Raw genomic sequence first — 16,006 nt, forward strand, 5'->3', positions numbered from 1 at the left:
TCCTTGAAAACTATCTTTATTAAGCACAAAATTATTTACATACAGGAGTATTTAAAATTTACTGAAATATTCTGTTCTAATTTAGGGAATAGTGTATAAAACTTATAAACATGCAAAACATTCATTTTGCAAAAGAGTTAACATTCTCCAGAAGAGCACATAAGCAGCAAGAAGCTAAAATCATACGATAGGGCATTTGACTCCTTTTATTAGGCAAGATACAAGCAACAGCACAAGGAGTAGATTAATTCCTTGGAAGTGTGAATCTGAAGACATCTTGGAACCCGTTTAAAATTTAGCAAGATGTGAAATATTGGGAAAAGGGAATGTTGAAGAATGGTGCCTTTAAAAAATAATTCTTTTCATAGTACCACATCAAAATTACAAAACAGGCCCCAGTGATCACTAGGAAATCTGCCACAATCTAGTTTTTCAAGCCCAATTAAATCCAAACTCCTAGGAATAATCTGTCCGCCAGCAGAAGCCGCTCGGAGGAAGAGGCGATCAAACCGAAGTTGACATTTGTAACGTGCTGCCAAGTTGGTGTTTTGGCTTGTGTCCCATGTGTAGTGGCAATGTTCTGGCTTGCCCAAGAACTCCCATATATCCAGAATATTGTCTGGTAACCCGCCTATTTTAGCAAGCTGACAAAAAGAAAAATGGAAGGTGTTAGTAACATATTATGCTATTAAGAATAATCTTTTAAAAAACAGTTTTTCACTATTACTTTACATCTTCTCATGTGTTTTTCAGAGTTGTGAGGACCTTAAGAAACAGCTTTATTGTAAAATGGCACAGTATCAAATACTAACTTCCATATGGCATTGTGCTTTCTTTCCAAGTATATACCAAATAATAATCTTCTCCCTCCACCACCTTTGCTATTTTTTTGAACTTAATGACCTGACACAGACATTCATAATCATGAAGCTAGAATTAAGCACTGAGTACTTCTCCCACTCATTCTGTATTGACTTTCGATGGAGTAAAGATGCTCCCTTATATTAAGACAAGATTCAGTTCATTATCAAAACTGGGGAATTCTGGCTTGCTGTGAATGAACAAACTCTAAAAAATAAGATAGCACAATAAGACCTTGCTCTTTAAGTGTATTTTAAGTTAAGGATAAGTGTAAAGCCCATATTATGTTATACTTTATATATATTATATAACTACATTATACTTGAAGTTCCTCAAGACATGCAAGGCCAAGCAGGCTCATTAAAGTAAATAATCAAATTAATGTTTAGTCTGTATGATATGACTGAGCCAACTGGTTTGTCACAAAAGCACCAGTAATCCAACATATTGAAAAGTGGGTGTAGGAAGTAACTCCCCCTTAGCAACACTCTTCTAATGTAACCAGAATAAATGGTTATGTAACAGCAAGTAACATTTGTTTAGCCTGCCCCATTTTCCCACTTTATATGAGGGAATTGTGAATAATCTTTTTTTTAAGTACATGTATGCTTCTTTTTGCATAGGTCCTTTGTTACCCACAGGAGATGCAAATATAGACATACCTCAGTTAACAAAGACCTTTTTTCTTTTTGCCCAACCAGTCCCCTGTTTTCTTCCTTGTACTCTATTTGGAAGTTTTTTTAAAAAACAGTTAGAACTGGGAGAATGGTGAAAGAGGACTGGAGAAACAAAGACTTCTAGTGCTGGACTGCAGCAGTATGTCTGCAGAAAATGCTACAATAAAGCTTGAACTGGAAGAGAGGTTTCTCCTCTAGCTGATCCTACTGTAACTGTCTGTGCCTGCTTATGACAGGCAAAGTAAACAGCAACTGCTTCCAGAATCTGAGCATGCATAAACAGCATAACAGCGAAAAAAGGAGAGCAGGTAAGCCTGCCTTTCCAGTTGCCATCAGCAGCGGAATCCCTGAGGCTGGTGCCACCCTGGGTGGGAAGGGGATGCAAACTGCCTTGCCCTCTTCTCAGGCCAGCCAGTTGGCCAGCTGTCCAGACCATTGCAGCTGCAGACAAACTGGGCCTTGAAAGCCTTTCGAGAAAGCTGGGGGCCTTCCTACAGAGTATGGCAGTGCTGCCATTTCTCATTCTCCCAGTAGCCATGTCAGTCCCTCCAGGTGTACTGCCTCATCAGGTGACACCCCCTCTGGGGTGTCACTAGTGATGTCACTGGCCACCAGCATGTTAATAATAATAATAATAATAATAATAATAATAATAATAATACTGTTTATTTATAGCCCGCTTTTCCAAAAAGAGATCAAAGCGGTTTACAACAAGGGTACAAAACATTGTACAGTTTACAACAGTATCAACATCATAAAATATCATAAAAATACACCATGTTAAAAACAGAATAAAATTACAGACATTAAAATCAACAACAAACTAGCTTAAAAGTGCAATGTGATGGGGAGAGAACAGATGTCACAACGCATGGGGGAAAGCCTGTTGGAAGAGGTAGGTCTTCAGCTTCTTCCTAAACAGGTCAAGGGAGGTAACAGAGCGGAGCTCGTCAGGAAGAGAGTTCCAGATGTGCGGGGCTGAGACAGAAAAGGCCCTTTGAGAAGATGAGGTGTATCTTGTCTTGGGAACCCTTAGCAATTGCTTCCCAACCGATCTGAGAGTGCGGGACGGATTGTATGGGGAGAGGCGGTCCTCCAATTACCCTGGGCCCAAGCCATTTAGGGCTTTATAGGTGATAACCAACACCTTGTTTTGCGCCCGGAAGCAAATGGGCAGCCAATGAAAATCTTGTAAGACAGGTGTTATGTGGCTGGTCCTGGAGCATAAATCTATAACTCTGGCCATAAAAATGGAAATCATAAGAAAAGTGGCAGCTGGTGATAGAAAACGTCATCCCTGAGTTAATTATGCAAAAGGTTTTCATGTGGTCTGTTTGTTTACTTAAGCAAGGCTTACATGAACTGGTTGTTTCATTTCACTCATGTATATTAGTTTTGAATAAATAGTTTGCTGAAACATGTTAAACTTGTCTCTTTTTTTGTGGTAGTAAGAACCTATCTCTATTCCTTCCATGTTATTTCTGCTTCTGCCAACCAATTTTCTGTTAAAGAAGTAAGGCCAGGGAGCACAATTATTTCACAAACTGAGGTATACCTGTAAAGCCAATAGTGACTTTTACAAAATAGTTACAAAAGAAACCCTTAAGCAGGTTTACTTCAGCTCACCTCTTTGTCTCTCAGATTGGTATCTCCTCCAAAGATCACAGCAGTGGACTCAGGAACCTCCATCATTTTTGCCAACACCAGTTTCAACTGGTTTAATCGTTCCTCACTATGGCCCTTGGTGCTCTCTAGATGAGAAGTCATAAGGCAGAGCTCATTGCCCGAGACAGTGGCCTGTTGAAAGAATAAACTGCAAATCATAAATGTTACATTACTTGTATGCACCATGGGACTACAACATGACGATGTTAACTTTCCTTACATCATTAGTTAATTCTCCCCTATTCATCAGACTTGACAATTTCTTCAAAATCCCCCAAAACAGCTATACTGGGTTTTGATAAAACACAAAGTAAACCAATTGACCAGCCTTAAGAGCAGAAGTAAATTGGTTTACACACCTAAAAAAGGACAATTTTTTTTAAAAAAATTCCCCTGATAATGTATCAATTTAACACACTTTTCAGAGGACTTTTAATGTTAGAACAAATACATTTGTCCATATACTAAATGTATAATTCACTCACATGTACTGCTAACAAATTTCTCATCATGGAGGTTGTAGGAAAAGGTATTATTTCATGTTTTATAATGCTCACTCTTGACTTCTTCAACATTATGGCAGTAAAATAGCCATCTGTATTACCTGGAGAGAGATTCATATAGAGAAAAGCAGACATCAGTATCAATGACACCTCATTCAAAAATTCCACATAATAAAAAACAGTGCCCTTAGTTTTAGGCAGACTTTAGGATGAAATGAGACAGCTTCATAAAACAATATTTGCGCTTGGTTTGTTTTAGTAAGCCTTAACACTAACATCAGTTTGTCCAGGTTCAAATATAATGCAGAGTGTGTCTGAGGCACTCACATATTGAGGTCCCAAAGATGAGCATTAGGTCTGAATGAGGTTGGCTTTTCAGGAACTTGACCCAGCCAAAACTTGGTGGACTATAGCTCCCAGAATCCCCAGCTAGCTAGAAGATTCTGTAATGTATAGTACAAAAAGTAACTCTTCAAGGCTCAACAGCCAACCCATTCTCTGTCAACCCACCCTACACAGGCTTTGTCCCAAAACTCTGCCAGTACACTAAACAAAATGACAGGAATAAAAGTAGTGTTCTAATTATGATAGCTGCATTGAGTATATTTCAATTACTATAACAAATTCATTTTACCTGGAATAATTGTGTAACTGACAGCTCTCTTCTGTATATAGTTGAAAACTGGAAGAATAACCTCCTGTAAAAATACAACATCTGGACTATACCTAAATGAAAAAGTGAAAATTACAATGGAACACAAGTCAACATACCATAACATTAGGAAGCAAAAAGGACCACTGCAATCAATGTTGATCAGTAGAGCTGTGTCAGTGTACAACTCTACTGTAATACTTCTTCCTCAAAGACAAATTATCACTTGTTCCTTCTTACATGGTATCCACGGTTCATTTGAATGTAATGATAGAAACATTGTTTATCAAAAAGAGAACAAGCCACAACAAGCCTTGGACTCACACACACACTCCTCAATCTCCAGCCAATGCATAAGGATTAACTTCCTTTCCTGATTAACCAGTTTAACATCACATCCAGGTAGTTAATTTAATAATAATAATAATAATAATAATAATAATAATAATAATTTATTTATATACCACTTTTCCAAAATGATCAAAGCGGTTCACAACATCAAATATCAAATAACTATTACAAAACAGAATAAGAGAGACAGAATAACAGAGACATATTTAAAAACATCATATAAAAGGTCCTGAGTATCTTAATCTAATCGCAGTCGAACATCTTGAGGTAGCATCTAAGAGGGGATAAATTTCCTAAAAAGAGTCAGGAGGATATGCTAAACGGAAGAGGTGAGTATTCAGAGATTTCTTAAACACGTCCACAGTAGAACTGAGGCGGATCTCTTCCGGTCCAGAAGTTTGTTCCAATAATGCGGGGCCACTGCTGTAAAAGTTCTTTGGTGAGTTGTTTTCAATCTCACCTTAGGGTGCTCCAATATGCACTTCCTTGATGTTCTGAGGATGCGAGGCGGATTGTGTAGGGAGAGGCATTCCCTCAAGTAACTCGGGCCCAAGCCATGTAGGGCTTTATAGGTATTGTATTGTATTTGTATTGTATTGTATTGAGCCCGGAAGCTAATTTAACTGTGATTCCCCTCTCATCCCCAAATAACCCAGTTGACATTTTAAATGAAGCAATATTTCCATAAAATTAGTAGTTATACCAAATCACTCCCACATCTGCACTACAGAAATAATTCTGTTTGACACCACTTTAACTATAACTGAGAGAGATCTAATTAGATTTCAGAAATACTATACTGCAGACAATTAAATTTCTGTAAGTTACCTTTTGTTTTTGACTAATTACTTTAAGACGTTCCTCAAAATGATTTTGTTCCAATGTAGAACAAAACACAATTAGACAAAATGGTTATTATTTAATAACAGTTGAAGTCTGAATGCACATGTTGACTGCATTCCATAGAATATATTAACAACTGTTCTGCTCAAAACAAAAGCATAATTTGAAAATACTCCAAACCACCTATGATTATTTTGATCATTACTGGAACCTGATCTTATCTCTTATTTTTCACTTGATCAGGTGTTTTAATTGAAAAATAAAAAAAGCCAAGAAGGCTTTTCATTTCCTAGGGAGTGTTCATAAGATGGCTGCTATGACTACTTACAAAGCCAGATAGGAGCAGACTCCTCGTGCTCTTTCTGGAATATTCTTCAAATCCAGGCCATCTATATTCCAGGTGATTAAAGAAAATGTGCTATCATCTTCTTGTGGCTTGAGACCTGCCTCTCCTACAGCAGCAGCTACTCCATTGTCAGTTGAATCATCAGTAAGGTCAACACTAGAAAGCGCAAATGCATGTTAGACTGACTGCCTCAGACATTTTGTCTCCTAATAAATACTTATTCATATCGTAACACAATATTTAGGAGGATGTACAACAGTGAAGCTTGTTTTGTCTGTTTCACTGTGAGAGCTAAATATGAAGGTCAAAAGCAATCACAGTCAAAAGTCTGGAAAATATTTTTGGGGGGAGGAGATTTACAACTCTCAAAACCCCCTAGCCAGCAAAGTCCATGCTAGTTGTGGAGTTCTGGCAGGTTGTACAGTCAGCCCTCGGTAACCGTGGACTTGCCATCTGTGGATCCAAGCATCTGCGGATGGCAAGCCCACATTGTCTCCAATGATGGCACGTGCACATGGCCGCACCAACATTAGGGACAGCCCTCATTGTCCCCAGGGTGGGTTCGTGCCCCTCACTCATTGCTACTGTTGCCAGCCACTGAGGCCAGAAAGAGGGACATGGTGGAGACTCAGGGCCTCCTGGAGTGTTAGTAGCATTACCCTGGCAGTGCGAACTAGAGGATGCCCCAGAGTTGGGTTCTGGGCAGAAGGGAGGATTCAGGTAGCCCTGGAGCCCCTGGCATGGCATTGTCCCCCTAAGCCCAGTGCAGCCGGAGCCAGAGAACATCTCCTCATGCAGCCTGCCAGGCCAGGAAGGAAAGCAGGGGAAAGAGGACGGAGGGCAGGGAGATGCTGGGAAGAGGGGCTGCCAATAGCAGCCAAGGTAGTGCTCAGGTAGGAGGAGGGGAGGGAGGAGGAGTGCAGCAGGACTTCAATGGCTGTGCGACAAAGGAAATTGAGCATCCATGGATTTTGGTATGGGGCGCGGGCGGAATGGATCCCCCACAGATACTGAGGGCTGACTGTAGTCCCCAAAATTAAATGTTCTAAATTCAAATTTCAGGTCCAAACTGAATCTCCCTTACTTGAAATTCTGAAAATCTGAAATACTCCAAAACCCAAAACTTTGTTCATGGATGGCTGAGACAGTGACACCTTTGGCTTCTGACGGCTGAATGCACAAAATTATTTAAAATATTGTATATAACATTACCTTCAAGGTACGTACATATGGTATATATCAAACATGAATGAATTTTGTATTTAGACTCGGGTCCCATTTCCAAGGTATCTCATTATGTACATGTATGCAAATACAATAGGTCCTCCACGATCTCGGGGGTTTGGGACGCAAGACGCCCATGAATGTGGGGGGAAAAACGATAGCTAGTTAAAGGTATGGGAGGGCGGAGCAAGAAGAACAGGAGTGCATGCATGGTCCTTTTCGTCTTCTTCCTCCAGTCCCTTTAACTGGATCCCTGCCCCTTTCCCCAGGCCGCTATCTGTCTTAGAAAGGGGAAGAGGATCGATTCCCCATGCCCCCTTTCCAGGACAGATAGCTGCCTGGGTAAGAGTAGTTATCTGGCCAGGAAAGGGGTGTGGAGGGTATCAATCCTCCTTCCCTTTCCAGGACAGATAGCTGCCTAAGCAGGGTTGGCATCTGCACAACTTCCCAAATGCTCTCTCTTCCTGGGCTTTTTTCCTGAAGAGAAAAGCCCAGGAGGGAGGAGGAGTGCGCATGAAGGTGGCCTTAACCTCGCAAATAATCAAAACTGTGTCAAAGCCGCGAATGCTGAGGGACGACTGTACAAGTAACAAAAAGCCAGTTTTCCTATCTTTCTCTAGAGCTATTGTTCTCAACTTCCAATCTCTGTTATCATCTTCTAGTATGCTGGGTGTGCCTTCTGGGGTTGAAGTTCAGAGGACAGAAGGCCAAGAACCATTGAGGGTGCATCTACACTGCAAAAACAATGCAGTTTGATCTCACATTAACTGCCACGGTTCCATCCTACAGAATCCTAGGATTTGTAATTTGGTGAGAAACCAGCACTCTTTGGCAGAGAAGGCCTAGTAAAAATACAAATCCTAGGTCAGAGCCACAGCACTTAAAAGTCCTGTCAAAGTGCATTATTTCTACATTGTTGATGGACTCCAAGTAATAGCAAAAGACAGATCTAGGAATACTTTCTACTCAAACAATTAGCTACAAGCACTCTTTGTTGAACACCAAGCCCCATATAATAATGTGTTTTAAAAAACAACCATTAGTATTGTTGTTGTTGACCACACTCTTCTCCAGAAGTAAAAGCCAAGTCTCTTTACACCAATAACTTACAAGGTCTCTGTTCCAGGAGGAGGAGGCTGGGGCATTGGGTCCGTAGCCGGCTGCTCATCAAGGGGTGGCTCGAAATAGGAATTCAGCGCTCTCTGCAAAAACAAAAGCCAAATAATCGGATTGTGACTAGGCCCAGGTTGTTTAAAAACACCACAAACTGAACATATTATCCAAAATGGGAAAGGGGGGGGGAGGGGTGCTGAATCTAAAGAAAACAAAAATAATGACCACAGGGGATCTACAGAGAGACAGTGTGGGGTAATGGGAAGTTGAGGGCTTTCGTAGCCAGCATTCATAGTTTTTTGTGGGTTTTTTGGGCTATGTGGCCATGTCCGAAAAACCCACCTAAAACTATAGTGTGGGGTAATGGTTAGAGTGGTCGACTATGACTCTGGAGACCAGGGTTTGAACCTCCACTTGGCCCTGGAAACCCAGTGGGTGACCCTGGACAAGTCACACACTCTCAGCCTCATGGGAGGCCATGGCCAACCTCCTCTGAACAAACCTTGCCAAGAAAACCCCATGACAGGTTAGCCTTAGGGTCACTATCAGTCAGAAACCACTTGCAGGCAGACAAGAGCAACACAGAAGACCTGGAGGGGGCTACTGGCTAAGCCCTGAGGCTGCTGGCTGGTTTCCCCCTAAAGCTGAAGGCCAGGAGCAGGGCCACCAGAGGTCCTCCTTTTCCCGGACATGTCCTCCACTCCAGGCCTCTGTCCGGGAGGGATTCCAAAACGTCCTCCATTCTCAGCCTAAGAAGCATGAATTTGCATTTCTGAGGTCCAAACCACACTGCAGTAAGCATAATCCAGGGAGGGAGCCCTACTTGCATGTCCCAGCCATTCTCTGCCAAGAAGCCCTGAGCCACAGCCACATCTGTGCTGCTGATGGAGGCAAACTCATAGCAAAGGCGCCTTCGGGACTCTTCCACGGTCTCCTTCCGCTTCTCTTCCTCGGAGGGCTGCAGCTGCTCCTCCTGCTCCAACCCTTGGGCCACACTGCCCACCTCCATCTCTGCCTGCAACAATCCCCAGAGTGAGTTCACCAGAAGCCACGCCCAGCTCCGCCAACGTTCGAAAGGCCGCGCATGCGCAGTGGCGGCGGCTCCTTCTCCTCTCCACAGGCCTTGAGGAAACTGGAGGTTCGGCTCAGATGGGCGTGGCTTCAGGTCGGCGCCGAACGTTCGGCAGGTGGAACTTAGAAGCGGCGCGCTCTAGAACGCTGAGATCAAAGGGATGGAACGCTGAGGAGCAGCGAGGTGGGTGGTCCCTCTGGTTCTCTGCTGAGCCACGATGAGTCTCCTCACCGTCCAGTCCCTTCGCGAGGTGATGAAAGCCCTCTCCCACTCGCCGGGCTTTGATCGAGTGCTGAGCAAGGTAAGGAAAGAAGCATCCAGGGCTGGCTGGGTTGGCCATTTAGCAGATTCAAAGACAAACCCACCAAGCAGTGAGACCTTTATGGGCCGAACCGAAATGCAGACTCCTATACTTGTTGCAAGCTTCCGAAGCTCCATGGGCTTCTTCTTCATCATCAGGCAAACCAAACAGGAGGGGCAAAAACGATTGGAGATGTTAGTCAGATGCCTGCAGGTTGTTTCAGTGCTTAGTAAAGATGGTATCCTGGGGAGGTGAGGGTAACTGGAATGTGACTCTGGAGACCAGGGTTCAAATCCCTACTCAGCCATGGAAAGCCACTGGGTGACCTTGGGGCAGGTCACACTCTCTCAGCCTCAGGGGAAGGCCATGGCAAACCCCCCTCTGAACAAAGCTTGCCAAGAAAACCCAAGGATAGGTTCGCTTTAAGGCACAGTGGCCAGGCGTCCTCCTTTTGCAGGACACACCCTACATGCCAATTAAAGCGATGTCAAACTGGATTATTTCTCTGGCGTGGATGCAACCATGGTTGGGACTGCAGGCTGCTTTGCCCTTATGGAGCTGTGAGGGTGACCTTGGTCAGGCCGGCTGGGTGAGGAATTGCTTAATGGGCCCAGAAGGGCATTGCTCCTTACACTCTTGGTTAGTAATCGTAGTTGTAATGCTGCTTTGGTTTACAACAAGTGACTTGTACAGCACACAGTGAACACATTATTGTTGTTCTTGTTGTGTGCCTCCAAGTCATATGGCCACTCTAACTAAGGCCAAGATAAAAGCTATTTTTTTCCTATCTGAGTTTCAATCAAGGCGTTAAGCTGCTGGACCCTATCACACTTCAATAGCTAAAGAGTGGCTTTACTCCCTGTAACAATTACAATAAAACCTACAGTGGATTCACTGCTCTGCTGACATGGGAACACCAACTGCCATTGCAACATGGCACCATGCACACCAAGGAGGTAAGTATCGCCCGCATGCAGAAGAACATGAGAATGTCATGAAGAAAACACCCTAAAAGGGGGTGGGGAGCAGTCCAATAGGTTGTGCAATGTAATAGAAACAGAGTTGGGAAAGTACAAAAACCATAGGGAAAAGGGTCTGGAATGAAACATCCTGGAATAACATGTGGGTGGCTAGCCCCATAAGCAGGAGCCCTCCCTACTACATCATTATGTTGCAGTCCTGCTCGTCTTTCCTGTTTGTCTCTCTGGGCAAACCTATCAAGTGGTTTTTTTGGCACGATTTGTTTGGAGGAGGCTTGCTTTTGCCTTCCTCAGAGGCTGAGAGAGTGTGACTTGCCCAAGGTCCCCCAGTGGGTTTCATAGCCAAGCAAGGAATCAACCTCTGGTCTCCAGAGTCACAGTCCAACGTTTAAACCATTGTACCACACCCCAAAATGTTCTAGCCAGCATTCTGAATGTAGTTGTCCAAAACAAGTAAATTTTCCCAAGCCCTGTCTGACTGTGTAATTCTGTTTCGGTCTGTAGGAGGCTTACTGGGACTTAACAGAGTTGGCTTTCTTTTCTTTTCCTCCCTGCTCCCAGATGACAGTTCTGTCTGCTGGCCCTGAAAAGGTTGTCTGTGAAATGGAAGTCGCAGAAGAGCACACAAACCGGGGAGGAACTCTTCACGGGGGGCTGACGGCAACACTTGTCGATGTTGTATCGACAGCAGCATTGCTGTGCACTGAAAGAGGTTCTCCAGGAGTCAGCGTGGATATGAACATAACGTATGTAGGAAGGAGTTGTGTTAATGGTGGTTTCCATTTAAACCAGGGATAGTCTCAGCAGCAATTGAGGCAAATAGGGCATGTGTTCACCCTTTTAAGAGTCAGCCCAGATGCTGCTAACAGCTACTATGATTTGAAGAGAAATTTTGGCACTGAATGCTCCACTACTTTTGGGGAAACTTCCTTCCCACCAGGGTGGGCAATTTATGGGAAGCAGAATGGGCCATAGTGGACCATTGTTTGTGCATTGGAAGTTGTTGGTTTCATTTTGCAAAAAGGAAGTTTCTGGGGGAGAAAAGATATAAACAGCCATGTTTATATGTGAAGTCAAAGGCTTTCATGGCAGGCATCTATAGTTTTTTGTGGGTTTTTCGGGCTGTGTGGCCATGTTCTAGAAGAGTTTGTTCCTGACGTTTTGCCAGCCTCTGTAGCTGGCATCTTCAGAGAAACATCAGGAACAAACTCTTCTAGAACATGGCCATATAGCCTGAAAACCCCCCAAAACCTATAGCCGTTTATAGGTGGGTTGGAAACTCTTGTCATGATGGTAAGGCAAAAGAAACCCTCCAAAGCAGACTCTTATTGGTTGTCTTCTGGGTTGCTCTTTTCAGCCTAGTCTGGAAATATTTCGTAATGGGGGGGGGGGGTTGTGGGGAGAAAGCATGGAAACTATCACTTTTGTGGATGATTTGGAAGCATTTGGGAATGGTTCACAGTCAAAAAACAACAACCCCAAGCCTCTTGCCAGAAATAATCTGGAAAAAAATGGAAATAGTATGGTCTGAGGGCTTTGGAAGGGCTGCTTAGTCTTTGGGATCTGTAAACATGGGAGTCAGAGGCCACATGCTGCTTTTGGGCTGCATTTTCCCCACCCTTGTTTTACATACAACATCTTCACTTGATTTGACAGCCCATAAGCGTTTTGCTTGCTTGCATTGTTTCTGGCTACCCTTCAATTTGAAACACTGAGCACTGAGGTTCTTTGTTTGTATTGCAGCACTTATTTCTGTTTTGTTTACCTTCACAACTTCTGAAGCAGGTATTGCTAATATGAGGAGATTATTGGATGGGGCAAAGGACATCCTTGTCCTGTCCTTTTCCCATCTTTATAGTGCAATCCCAAAAAGATTTCCATATGACGTGCTCATCTTTTCAGTGTCCTGTCAATGAACTGCAACTGGCCGTGATTGCATGAAAGACTTTCAAATGATGTCGCACTTATCCTGTCTTTGTCTTGTCGGTGAAGTGGAATTGTCCTATCATTTTGTATTAAAGGGAGTTTGCGTTAATACAATTCCAATTCAGTACTGGGATAATGACAAGATAAGCGTGATGTATATGAAATGGTTTTGTGTGATCATGATAAGGACAGGAGAGTGATATGCTTTGCTCCCATCCCTGTCTCATCACTGTCTGATAATCTCCTTAGTTTACATGTAGGAAGTGGAGGCTGAAAGCTAGGGACATAAGCTGATAGCAGCTGTTATATGCCAAATCAGGAGAGTTTTGGTTCATCTAGGTATCTGCATTGACTGGTAATGGACTCCCCAGAGTTTTACATAAGAATCTTTGTTAGGAGTTGCCAGAGATTCATCATGGGCTATTCTGCATGCAAAGACATGCTGTATAGTTGAGACACAGGCCTCCCACATTTTTCCTAGTCTGCTTCATATAGTCTATGATTCTGTTGCAATCAGAACGTAGACGCTCCAGACCCTACCATTGTTAGGAAGCCTGGGTAGCATTTTGAGCAGTTCTTAGTATGTGAACCCTGTTTTTATTTGATACTAATTCCAAAGAATTTAATTTCACATACATAGTTCTGTTCTCCTATATTATCGTTCCAACATCACTGTGAAGTAGGTTAAATTGAGTGTAATTGGGTCAAGATTATCTGTGAGCCCTTGTTGCTAACTTGGACTTTGAACTCAAGTCTTCTCAATATTTTATGGCAGGAGAGGCCAACATATGGCTCTTCCAATGTTAGGCTACAACTTCCATGATCTCTCAGCACTGACAGTGATCATCCAGCTGGTGAGAGTTGGAAGCCATCAACATCTGGAGGGCCACATGTTCCCCAATTTTGCTTTATCCACAACTGCACACTGACTTTTGCTTTGTGCCTGCTTTTTGTGCAAAATCAGCTGTGAATTTCCTTGTGTGACTCTGGATCCGTAATTTATTTTCTCAGCCTAAACTACCTCATAGGGTTGGTAAGATAAAATGAAATAAAGAGAACCATGGAAATCTGGGTTGTAAATATAAGAAATATCCCCTTCCCCTCTTGTCACATTCAAGCTACATGTCAGCAGCTAAGATTGGAGATGAAATCCAGATCACTGCTAAGATTCTGAAGCAAGGAAGAAGCCTGGCCTTCGCCACTGTGGATTTAACAAACAAGGCCACAGGAAGACTGATAGCCCAAGGAAGACATACCAAACACCTAGGACACTGATTGGAGGAGGTCATCACTTCATTGAAAGCTTTGGGCTTTCAAAAAGCAGACCAGAGTAACTTCACAACAATACTAAGAATGGAATTTCACTGTCTAAATCTTGTTTATTGTATGTATGTATTGTAAGTATGTATGTATCTTTGGTTATGAGGCATCTCCAGATCTCTTTTCTCAGAATATGGATTACTGTATAAAAGCAGGGTTATAATCTGTCCTCATGCTGGAGGGGGGTAGAAATTATGGTGTAGAAAATATTAGTTTGACCCCTAACCTGCTGGAGAAAAGCATCCAAAGAAACAACAGAGGCCTGCATCCAGCGGTAAGTCCACCTAGGGTAGAACAACCAAAAACAAAAGGGTAGAGTCTCAGCCACAATTGCAAAAAGCACACAAATCTGTTTATGTGAACAAGACAAGAATGTAGGAGGTGGCACTGGGAGAAAATAACCTCTCTTCTGCTCCTTCCCCAGCCTGCAGTGAGAATTTCTGCTGGATCTTCTCCCTTAAACAAATGGAAACTTTCAGTTTGGCTTAAATTCAAACTGGGATCTTTTGCAAGTGTCCAAGATGACTTCCATGTTGCTCTGTTCAGGAGACGTTACTGGAATCATAGGAATGATCTGTTATTTTATGTACTTTGAATCCAGCACTGAATGAATGTCAAACTAACTAAACATAAATTGATTATACATAATGTTCTAAGTTATTGACTAGTATGCATTGGTTTTGAAGACTGTAAAAGTAATAGACCTTATCATTAGCATGGTGAGGACTTGCTATTTTTCAATAAAATTTGGTTTTATAAAACTTCAATTGCTGTGGATTAGTTTTTCTTCATGGCTACTTAACTGACTTAAGAGAACACCTTATGGATATGACTCTACATCTCCTTTGCTGGAATTTGCATTTCTCTGGACAATCACTAACCTCATTCTCCAACAGTTTCACTTCATGTTAAAATTTAGTGATGCTCTCTAAGATGGACAGAAGCAAAACTGTTTATATTGGTGCACTTGATAAGCTTTTGGTGGTTCAGAGAAGCTACTGGGTGAATCATATTCACTGTAGTGTTCCCTGAAAATTAGTAGTATGCATCTCTTTATAATTTTATTGATTAATAAACAATGTATAATTATATATGTAAAATTGAATAATAGAAAATAAAATGTAATTTGTAGTTTGTGCACCAGTGCATAGACGAATTGTTGTTTTGATATGTTTTATCACCCTAATTTTAGCTGACAAAGCAATCTACACATGCAGGAGAACTTTAATTAGGTACCAGCCGCTCACAAAAATCTCAGTACTTGGTAATTACCAGAGTATTCCTTAAAATTATGCTTATGCAGATATCTTTAGACTTTCATTGTACAAAATTAGTGTGTGGGGATTTCATACTACAGCAGATCTCTTCTGATGTCCCAAAAGATTGCAGGTGGGAGAGTGTGATACATTATTACCCCATCCATACTAACTACGTGTAATGATGGAAGTTGTATAAAGACACATTAGGCTAAGCAAGGTGCAAAAAGGAAAAAAAAATTACAAAGAATACTCTCCTTTAATCAAAGAGTGATGGAATCTCCTTTGGAGGTCTTTAAACAAAAGCTGGATGGCCATCTATTGGGGGGGGGGGTGCTTTGATTGTGAGCTCCTGCATGGCAGAGGGTTGGACTGAATGGCCCTTGTGATCTCTTCCATTTCTATGATAACGTAAACATTAGCAGCTATTTTGATCTCTAACATAGACCCCTCAAAAGGTGGCATGCAAAGGTTAAAAAGTAATAGCTCTTTTGTTAGCAATATTGGAGATTAATTTCAGATGGTACACCAAGTAAAGAGTCAGTAGAAGCTAAAATAAGTAGTATTACCCATTGATTTGGAAATACACTCATCCCTCCATATTTGCGGCTTTGACTTTTGTGGATTTGATTATTCATGGACTTGGTTAATATGTTCTCTCTAGGAATATCTAGGTCCTCCAGCGCACTCTGTGGTCAACTTTAACCAAAAGTCACACTGAAGGACCTAGAGATTCCTAGAGAGAACACTCCACTAGGCATTTGTCGCTCCTCCAGTGCAATTTTATGGTCATTGTCTGGCAGATGTTGACCACAGAATTGCCCTGGAGGACCTAAAGATTCTTAGAGAGGTGATTCCTCAGGTAAAAACATGGTGTTTTTTGTTATTTGCGGTTGTTCCATATTCACGGGGGTCT

At 42.2% G+C, this 16,006-nt stretch overlaps 2 protein-coding genes across 3 annotated transcripts; one reads left to right on the forward strand and one right to left on the reverse strand.

The window, feature by feature from the left end:
- TDP2 (tyrosyl-DNA phosphodiesterase 2) lies at positions 1–9,314 on the reverse strand. Its single transcript, XM_042465026.1, has 7 exons — positions 9,059–9,314; positions 8,233–8,324; positions 5,881–6,054; positions 4,341–4,432; positions 3,689–3,807; positions 3,165–3,335; positions 1–644 (listed from the first exon to the last, which is right to left on the reverse strand). The coding sequence occupies exons 1-7, from the start codon at positions 9,242–9,244 to the stop codon at positions 363–365; spliced, it is 1,116 nt and encodes a 371-aa protein (XP_042320960.1). The 5' UTR covers positions 9,245–9,314; the 3' UTR covers positions 1–362.
- A 23-nt stretch (positions 9,315–9,337) lies between these two features.
- Positions 9,338–14,601, forward strand: ACOT13 (acyl-CoA thioesterase 13). Of its 2 annotated transcripts, XR_006103671.1 has the most exons (4): positions 9,338–9,608; positions 11,150–11,334; positions 13,633–13,844; positions 14,259–14,601. XR_006103671.1 is itself a non-coding variant. In XM_042465028.1 (3 exons), exons 1-3 carry the CDS (start codon positions 9,525–9,527, stop codon positions 13,787–13,789), a joined length of 426 nt encoding a protein of 141 aa, XP_042320962.1. In that variant the 5' UTR covers positions 9,338–9,524; the 3' UTR covers positions 13,790–14,601. The 2 variants fall into 2 exon arrangements, 1 of the variants encoding a protein (XP_042320962.1); XM_042465028.1 differs by having other exon boundaries at positions 13,633–14,601.
- The last annotated feature ends 1,405 nt before the right edge of the window (positions 14,602–16,006 follow it).

Source organism: Sceloporus undulatus, chromosome 4, assembly GCF_019175285.1.
Source record: "Sceloporus undulatus isolate JIND9_A2432 ecotype Alabama chromosome 4, SceUnd_v1.1, whole genome shotgun sequence".
Lineage (NCBI taxonomy): Eukaryota > Metazoa > Chordata > Lepidosauria > Squamata > Phrynosomatidae > Sceloporus > Sceloporus undulatus.